This window comes from Galeopterus variegatus, unplaced genomic scaffold (assembly GCF_000696425.1).
Source record: "Galeopterus variegatus unplaced genomic scaffold, G_variegatus-3.0.2 Scaffold6354, whole genome shotgun sequence".
Classification (NCBI taxonomy): Eukaryota; Metazoa; Chordata; class Mammalia; order Dermoptera; family Cynocephalidae; genus Galeopterus; species Galeopterus variegatus.
In genome coordinates this window covers 104,956-114,798 of record NW_007732465.1, presented here as the reverse complement: position 1 = coordinate 114,798, position 9,843 = coordinate 104,956, and the positions used below count along the sequence as shown (strand labels likewise).

Below are 9,843 nucleotides of genomic sequence, written 5' to 3'. Positions count from 1 at the left end.
TTTTTTTTTTTTTTTTTTTTTTTTTTTTTTTTTAATGGCAGCTGGCCAGTCTGGGGATCTGAACCCTTGACCTGCACTGTAACCAATTAATTAACCAGACAGCCTGACTTTTTCAAAGTATTTTTATACTCTGAAAATTCATTCTCCTTCTGAGAAAAGCAGAAGAAAATGTTTCTTCTTCCACTTGAAGAATTTAATTAGTATATCTCATTCTTAGGGATTCAGATTTTCTCTATGCCTTTTAGGTAATAGATTCCTCCATCACCATAATCTATTTCCTGCCCCCATTTTTCCAAATTTGTGTCCTCTTAACAGTTGGCCTTTAGTTTTAGGAAATGAAGCAGAATTGCCCTCTGAGGGATAAGCATGTTAAAGTATAAATAATAACAGTTACAGACTGTAGTTTAACCCAGAAGTCCCTGTGTTTTTTTCTTTAACATTTCTTGCAAAGCTATTATTTTTCTATTTTAAAAGTGTTAGTAGAAATGTGTTTTCTTAGATTATAAGTATTTCAAAAAATTTGTGGAGAAATGGAATGAAAAGGTAGAATGAATCTTTTCATGAACTTTTGAAGTTCCCTCATGTGATAATCATTGAGGAGATGTGATGAAATAAAAGGGAGGCAGTAATTAATTCAGGACACTTTTTGAGAAACAGTCCAGTGTATGGTTTCAGTAAAATTATTCTATATTTGAATTCTATTTCTCAGTTAATTTAACTCACTTCCTCAACTTTTATAATAAAATTCTCCAGTCATTGCAAAAGCACAAAGACATCTTTTTTTGTGCTTTTGCAATATAGGAAATGTACAAAATCTGTACAGAATGTATATAAATATCTAAACTGCCAGGCATATCAGATCACTAGTGGCATCATCCTGAGGTGAAATGAAGTAGAATCTTTAGACGTGTTTTTCTGGGGAAAGTAAGTCATCATCATTCTACATGTTTAACTACAACCTAGAGCAGGGGTCGGCAAACTTTTTCTGTAAAGGGGCCAGTTATATTTTAGGCTTTGTGGTTACATACAGTCTCTGACACATAGTCTTTGTTTTTCTTTTCAGCCTTTAACAATGAAAAAATTCCTCAATTCTTAATGTAAGGGCCATACAAGAACAGGCAAGGACACAGGCAGGATTTGACTTTCTGCTAGTTTGCCAACCCCTGCTAGAGAGGATGGACCTAGAGGATGTGCAATGAATACTTTTCTATTCTAGACTTAACCAGCTGCTTCTGTAGCGTTGTCTGTTACACTTTTACATTGCCAGTGTTCATTCCTTGCTACCTATGGTAAGAGAGACTGACTTGGTTTGCTCTGCGTTTGAGAGCTGTTAAACTTAATATAATGAGATGAAGAGAGTAATATATGTTTCAGGTAGGTATGAATCATAGAGATACAAAACCAGAGTAATCAATTCTTTGTTTCCCTTCTCCAGATGTCTCTTGTCGTTGCCAGTATGGTAGCTGTCATTGCGTACCGCCTGGCGGTCTTTGCTACATTTGCTAGGTTCATGGAAAGTGAAGCTTCCTTACAGCAAGTCAAAAGCTTCTTCACTCCCCAGTTAGCTACGACACTCACAGGATCATGCTTGAACTTTATTGTCATCTTGATCCTGAATTTCTTTTATGAAAAGATATCTGCCTGGATTACAAAAATGGGTAAGCTGGCCAAATCATTCATATGACCCTGAAAAATGTTACACATCCATTTTGGATCATCTCTCAGGGAGATAATTTTCTAAGGGCATATTTTAAGGCAGTGTTACTCTGTAGATAGACCCACAGCCTGGTGCTTCAGAGTCCCCTAAGAGCCACTTTCAGGTCCATCCATTATAACAGAAGCACAAAGAAGAACTGAAAAAAAGAATTACTACTCTAGATCTTTTTGACTGTTCTTGTCTTAATCCTTCTTTGATGGGTTTAGATGATTCCTAAGTAAAGTCCTCACTTTATTCAAAACACAGATCATTTTATTTCATGTGAATGGTTCTTGGAAGATGTTCGATTTCAAAAGCCATCGTGAGAAAAACAATACTCCACCTCCTCCTAAATAAATCTAAAATTTAGTGCTTTTTTTTTTCTTTCAGTTGCTGTCTATTGGATTATTTTCTTTTTAAAATATTAAAATTTCTCCTAAAGCCATGAGTGATAGGTGAAGTGAGGGATTTGGTCAGGGAGAGGAGCCCGGAGCACAGTCCTTCTGGTCTTGTCACCGGCAAGTTGGAAATAAAGTCAGAGACTCAGCTCAAGGCACCAACCTCTCTGAGTGCTCTCCCCAGGGCCTCATGCCCCTCCTCCACCTCTGTGTACTGACACCACACCCAATGGGTAGCACAGAGAGCACGTTATCCACTCAGCACTGGAGTGAGCACTGGGAGGCAACTCTCATTATACAGTGTTCAGATTTGGAGATCTCTCTAAATTCTACTTCTTTTCTCTGCTAGCAACATCAGGAAAATCACAGCAGAAAACTGCTTCTAAAAACACTAGAAAGTCACAGCTTTCTTCAGTGAGAAAAATCACTGGAATTCACATTATATATTTTGTTAGAATGCAACTGAATTTCACTGAAATGGAGGAGTTATCCGTGTCTTTAGAATAATTTGTGCTACTATTCTGGTATTTCTGAAAATGTCATGGATTTGGCTGGATCAGCTCATGCTACCAGGAGATCATAAGCTCAGAAAAACATGCTCCTTTGCTCTTTTGTGTCTCATGATGCTCTACTGTGGTGTGATAAGAACATAATATTTTCCTGTCTTTGGAATTTGTTAAAAAACAGATTATGATCATGCATTTTAAATAAGGAGGGAAAATATATACTATTTCTGCCACCATTTGCCATTAATTGTTTTCCAAATTGATATAATCATTTAATTCACGAGAGGAAAAAATTCATTTGGAAATCATCCCTGCCTTTGACATGAACGAAGCCACATACTTTGTTTAATTCTCATTGAAAAAAGACAAGAGAGATGTGACATGTTTAGGGAATATCATATAGTGTTTTGTATTTCACATCCTGACTGCATGACCCCCAGACAAGAATCCCACCCTTCTAAATGTGATAATAACTGCTTCCTAGGCTTTTCCAATGGCTATATCAATACTAAGTATCTAAAAGAAAGCCTAGCACAAATCCATAGCAGTTTAATATTGGTCTGCTGTTACCAGAGTGGGGAACATTTCTATAGGCTCTCAGAATAAGACTAGATGTCTACTTGTCCCAGGGAATACTAAGTTCAAGAAGAAACAGTAAGGTGCATTAAACCTTGGTGTGTTTTACTTACCAGAAATACCTCGAACTTACCAGGAGTATGAGAGCAGTCTTACCTTGAAAATGTTCCTGTTTCAGTTTGTAAATTATTACTCGTCCTGCTTCTACGTAGCTTTCTTTAAAGGAAAGTACGTAGGCTATCCTGGAAAATACACCTATCTGTTTAATGTATGGAGAAGTGAAGAGGTAAGAATTTTCTTGAAAGGTGGGATCTGCGGTTTCAATAACTAAGTACCTTCTGTGTGCCCAGCACAAATTCAGATGTTATCAAGTTGCAAGAGAAGTCTAGACACTGACTCTGTCTACGGAGAGTATTGTCCACAGATGAACACTGTCATCTGATAGACTTTCCAATTTCTTTTTGGCAAGAAGTTACATTGTGCCTATGGTTTGGTAGTAAACTATGAAGTATGAAGCAAGATAAGTAAGTTCTTCATTCCTAAAGACTTCCTACAAAGGATGAATAATTACTTTCAGGAGAAAGGGCTCACTATGGGTTATAGAGTTAGACAAGGTGAATGGTTTTCATATCTAGTTGTACATCCAAATCACATGGAGATTAAACTCCCAATCCTAATCCAGACAAAACAATTCAGAATTTTCTAAGAATGAGACTTGGGAATGTGTGTTTTTAACAGAGTCTTCAGAAAATCTAATGCAGCTAGCCTGGTACTGGTCTGTGATTATATTTGGAAGGATTGGGCTAAATATTTCCTTAATCCCTTTAATATCCCTTCCAACCAAAATCTTGAGATTCTAATCTTATGATTTAGGGGGTTTTTTTTGGTTGTTGCAAAATTCCATCTTTCATTATTCAGTTTTTATTTTTCTCCCCTCTTGGTTTTGACTAGTGTGATCCTGGAGGCTGCCTAATAGAATTGACAACTCAGTTGACCATCATAATGGTTGGGAAACAGATTTTTGGAAACATTAAAGAAACCATTTATCCGTATGTATGATTTACAAGTTTTCATATGATTTAAGTAACCATGAGAGATTTCCTCTGGAAGAAGATAGAATTTTTAGATTACCATGGTGCCTTTTTTAGGAAATGTTTAAGCCAAAACCACTTTATTTTTAATCAATAATGAATGATGCATTAAGGTAATACAGGCTTTTATGTTTTTTATTTAATTTTTTGTTTCCATGGCTAGCAAAGTTTTTAAAAATTTTTTATCTCCCTCTCCTATGAAGATTCCATTGGGAAATCTAAATGTTATATCCTCTGTAGATTCTACATATTGCCCATTACTTCTGAAGATTACTAAAAGGAACTTTGTGAAAATATCCATGTAGTGTGTCATCTTTGCATAAAAATTGGTTGTAAATGAAATACTGGAGAATTTTCAGGTCAATATATGAAAGAATTTCTCTGTGATCCAAAAATACAGCAATAATGAGTACTAAAATGAGAAAACTAAAGTGACACTTGATGTCAAATATTAGATGAACATTCTCATGGATAAAAAGACAAAAAATCATAAAATCATAAGCCCGTGGTCTTGCAGGGCTCCTAGGTAGGAAATGGCAATGTCAGGTGTTAAAAGTACACTATTTAAGACTGGCCAGTTTAACTGAACTTCAAGCTAGGGACAGGATTTTTTCTCTTATTCATGAAAAAAGGGTGAAAACATTCCCTTCCCCCGCATCCCCAAGATATACACAGTTCTGTAGTGCTGCCTAGGATTCCAATACATGGGCTGACAATAGAAGAACATGGACTTATCCTTACAAACTGTAAAAGGCTGGAGCCAAGCCTTCGTCTAGTTCTACAATTTGATATACCACATCCCTAAGAGAAATAACTCTAAGCTTATTTTTGATCCTAGCTTTAGACTGATAATCCAGAGTCAGAGTAGAGGCAACCTCTAAACTAAACACAAGAGGGAGCATACATATGCACAGAGAGGGAGAGAGACAGAGGAGGTAAGAGAATAAAAAAGCAGGCAACATTTTTAAATAAAACAGCAACCTGAGCCTGCCTACAGACCAAAATTCCAAAGTATATGATGAGGTTTAATGTTACAAAGGCTGTTATTAAAAATGAGTTATTAGAAAGTGAGCTTACTTAAGCTGACAATTTTAGCTAGAAGATTCTAGCAAAGCCCCTCAAAAATTATGTTGACATTATTAAAAGCATAAGAAGATGTGATACTGTCATTAAAAAGGATCAGGAAATAATTAAATAAAAACTGACAGAAATGAAACAAGAACCAGTGAATATAAAAAGGAACCAATTTATACATAAATGATAAATGGTATTTTAAATAAAGAGTACGATAGAAGGGACAAGTCCAAAGTACAGTTCTAGACTGGACATGATTGAAGAATGAGTTAGTGAATTATAAAGTAGTACCATGAAATTCCCATATTGTACAGTACAACAGAGAGATGATTTTTTTTTTTTAAAAAGCTAGAATAACAGTAGGCTAGGCTAAGAGGCTCTGCATTAATTTACTATTAGGTCCAGAAAAAGATAATTGAGTAAATGGTAGAGCAAAAATTTCTTTGAATAGGTAATTGCTGAGAATTTTCCAGAACTGAAGAAAAACATGTTTCAAAAATGAAAATGAATTCTGAGTATGAAACAAGATAAAGAGAATTAAGTTCACACCCAGCTTTACTGTGGTGAAACTACAGAAGACCAAAGATAAATAATTTTTATAATCTATCAGAAAAAAAGATAAATGACCTTCAAAGGAATGCCATAATCACTATCAACAGCATTGGATGCTAGAAGACAATAGAGTATTTTCAAGATTCTGAGTGAAAATAATGTTCACCTTACATTTCTAGAATCAGGTTAACTATGATTTAACCAGCAAGTAAATAAAGACATTTTTAGACATAACAAGACTGAGAGAGTCTGCAGTTACAGACGCTCATGGAAGGAGCTACTGAAAGACATACCTGAGTAAGAGAGAGCATAAAGTGGAAGTGTGGGATGTAAGAAACACTGCTCAGCACAGAATTTGTTAGCTCTAAAAAACTGAAATACTTTGGTCTGAATATAAAATCATACAAAATTTGTGTACAGAAAACCACAAGATCCTGATGAAAGAAATTTTAAAAACCTGAGTAAATGGAGAGAAATACTGTGTTCATGGATTGGTAGGTACAGTATAATAAAGATGTCATTTATTCCCAAATTGATTTATTGATATTCCAATCAAAAGATCACCAGGATTTTTGTAGGTCATAAGTGAATTCTAAAATTTACATGGCAGGACAAGGAACTAGAATAGCCAAAGAAAATATGATAAAGAATAAACCTGGAGGGAATCATCCTACTCAATTTTAAGAATTACTCGAAAACTATATTAATCAAGACAGTGTGGGATTGGTGAAGGGATAGTTATATAAGTCAGTGGAACAGAATAGAGATTATAAAAATAGAGACTGCAGAAGATTGCGGAAATAGATTGTAGAGACTGCAGAAATTTGTGATCTACACAAATATGGTTATTTTCTTTTGACAATGGTGCAAAACCATATATTGAAGAAAGAGTAGTTTTTTTTCAGCAAGTGGTGCTGGAACACTTGGACATCTATATGCAAAATATTTAAACTATATGTAAACCTTACACCTTATGCAAAAATTAACCCAAAATGGATTATGTATGATAAAACTATTTTTGAGAAAGCAGGAAGTGATTATTATAAAATTTAAAATAATTGTTACTGCTGTGGGGATTGAGGAGTTTGTAAATAAATTGGAGCACATAGAAGAGCTCTGGGATTCCTAGCAAAGTTTTTGATTCTGAAGAGAATGCTTCTGACTTATCCCTATTAAAAATGATGTGCCAGGATTTTGGTTGATACTTTTGATCAGATTGAGGTAATTTTTTTCTGTTCCTACTTTTCTGTCATAAGGTGCTTGAAGTATTAATTAATATTAATATTAATAGGTGCTTGAAATATATCAAACACATTTTCCTGCATCAGTTGAGATGATTTTATATTTTTCTCCGTCAATCTGTCAATGTGGTCTATTATGTTGATTTTCTAATTTAAAAAACTTTTTATTCCTCAAAGTAATTTCACATTATCATGATATGTTTTCATGTAGTACGGAATTTAGTTGGTTAATACTTTTAGTATTATTGAATTAAATTTTCAAATGTTAGATAAGCTTCTACATTTCCTTTCTCATACATTTTCTATTATAATCAATTTCTTGTTTCTTTGAGTGTCCTTCTAAGTATCATGACACCATGAAGATTAGCAAATGATCCTAGTGATGGTCCTTTCATTTACATGCTCTTTAACGAAACAGTCTGTAAGTAAGTGTATTTCCATGAGCAGAGACAAAGTTGTCTTCTTTTCTTTTTTTTTTTTTTGTCCTTTTTGTGACTGGTAAGGGGATCACAACCCTTGGCTTGGTGTCGCCGGCACCGTGCTCAGCCAGTGAGCACAGGGGCCATCCCTATATAGGATCCAAACCCGCTGCGGGAGCACCGCTGGGCTCCCAAGCGCTGCACTCTCCCGAGTGCGCCATGGGGCCGGCCCTTGTTTTCTTAATCTTGCTGATAAAGAACTCTTGACTTCTGCGTGTGTAGTGAAAACAACAGTGGATTTTGGTTTGGACTTTAGCTGGAGTCATAGTTCTCCTTGCTCTGTGATCTTGAGTTATTTGTCCTCTCTTTCTGCCAGTTTACAGATCAAACGTACTGATTGCTCTGACCTATTTTTTTTTTTTTAGCTTTATTTCATATATTTACTTTTATAATTTCCAACAGCTTGGCTTTGAATTGGTGGAGACGCCGAAAAGCTCGGACCAACTCTGAGAAGCTATACAGTCGATGGGAGCAGGACCATGACCTTGAAAGTTTTGGGCCTCTTGGGCTATTTTATGAGTACTTAGAAACAGGTAATTTTCAACCACTGTTTTAAAACATAGAGTCAGCCTGAATAAATTAAGTGTTTTTTCACTTCTTCATATTTCTTTCTGCCTTACACATAGTAGACATTCAATAGATCTTTGGATGGTGAGCAAAAAGATGGATGCATGGATGGATATGGAAAAGATTTATTTACTGTTTCGCTATCCCACCAAATAGAATGCAGAATGAAGTTTAGTATTAAAACACTAATGTCAGAGATTTTATTTTTCTATAAACTAAATGTTCATATTCTTGAGCCAAATCAAGTAAGAATCACTTTTTAATACTGTCTCAAATTAGCTTTAGTGGCTGTTTCTCCTTTTGTTTGCCTCAGTGACAGCTAGAGAGAGAATAAGTTGGAAAACATTTTTAGAGTCTGACATGCGTTTTATGTATGTTCTTTATGTCGGGCTGAAAAGAAGAAGGCTAAAAGCATTCATGTAAGGGAAACCCAAAATGAGCACAAGAAATGTATAAATATTCCAATGGATTGAACAGAGAAGAAATCTTGAGGTGAAATCTTAGGAGAGATAATGTTGCAAACTGCTTATATATTCTTCTCAGAATGTTTCCTCTCAAGTGTCTTTTTCCACTTCTCATAAAATTTCAGAGGATGATTTTCATAACTTGTTCTCAAGGCTCATAAAATCATGGTGGAATAAAAGAGGTAACCCAAAACTGTTAATGCTTCTCCAGTGTAATACATACATATGATACCTGGGTTGAGATATGTAGATTTAGGACAATAGAAAGAACTGTATTTCATACAGCTGGTTGTAAAATTAGGTAGTCCTTACCTTTTGGGTTGCTAAGGCTGTAATTTTTAATTAATTGTGAGTTCTAAACAAATCTGTGCATACATACATCAGAGATTATTACTGAAATTAAAAGATAAAATTAAGGTTTTTGTAATAAGATTAACTACCATTTATTCAGACACAATTAAGAGTTACTTTATTCTGGAAACTTTATATACATTGTGTCTAATCTTGAAACAATTCTGCAGGGTAGTCATTATTTGACATTTTATTTTTGAGCATAGTGAATCTTGGATAGGTTAATTAATTTTCCATGGGCCACAAAGATTTTAGGTAGAGATCTGAGATTTGAACCTAGAAAGTTCATGCTGCATTTTCATAATACTTCCTCTTCATTTTCTATCTCTTGGCTCAGTAGAGAAAGCAGGAAAGGAAGGAATCAGTATGTATTTGTTCACATGATAGCAAGACTGATTCAGTCTTATGAGAAAAGCTAAAATCTCAAAATATTCAATATTCATTTAAAAATAGAGCATTAATGTAAAAGTCTTTCTCTCCTCCCTTAATGGTAAGCTATTCCTGTATCTCCTATTATTTTTTTTCTTTGCTCATGTTAGAAGCCCAGACTCTCAGTTGTATGGGTTCTTTTACCTTAAGCATTGCTGGAAACAAAAGAACAAAAATAAGGAGAGAAAACAGTTTACTCAGATGTAGTGCCCTGTTAAGTCTTAATAAGGGGAGGGAGTAGAACTTATTTAGAAAAGATGCCAAAATAATACAGAGAATCAGGACCTTAACATACACCCATTCCAAAAGTGTATATTTCCTTTGCCCACACATAATTTATGTGTGTATGTGTATATATATATGTGTGTGTGTGTGTGTGTGCATGCGCGCGCACATGTGCACATTCATACAAATGAATT

The 9,843-nt window shown here is 34.9% G+C and overlaps 1 protein-coding gene across 1 annotated transcript in view; it reads left to right on the top strand.

The window, feature by feature from the left end:
• ANO5 (anoctamin 5) overlaps positions 1-9,843 on the top strand; it is a 29,956-nt gene that overhangs the window by 10,922 nt on the left and 9,191 nt on the right. The window contains exons 7-10 of the mRNA XM_008590769.1: positions 1,436-1,658; positions 3,293-3,462; positions 4,128-4,225; positions 8,016-8,146. Of these exons, the coding sequence (XP_008588991.1) occupies positions 1,436-1,658; positions 3,293-3,462; positions 4,128-4,225; positions 8,016-8,146 (622 nt within the window). The remainder of the gene's footprint in view (positions 1-1,435; positions 1,659-3,292; positions 3,463-4,127; positions 4,226-8,015; positions 8,147-9,843) is intronic.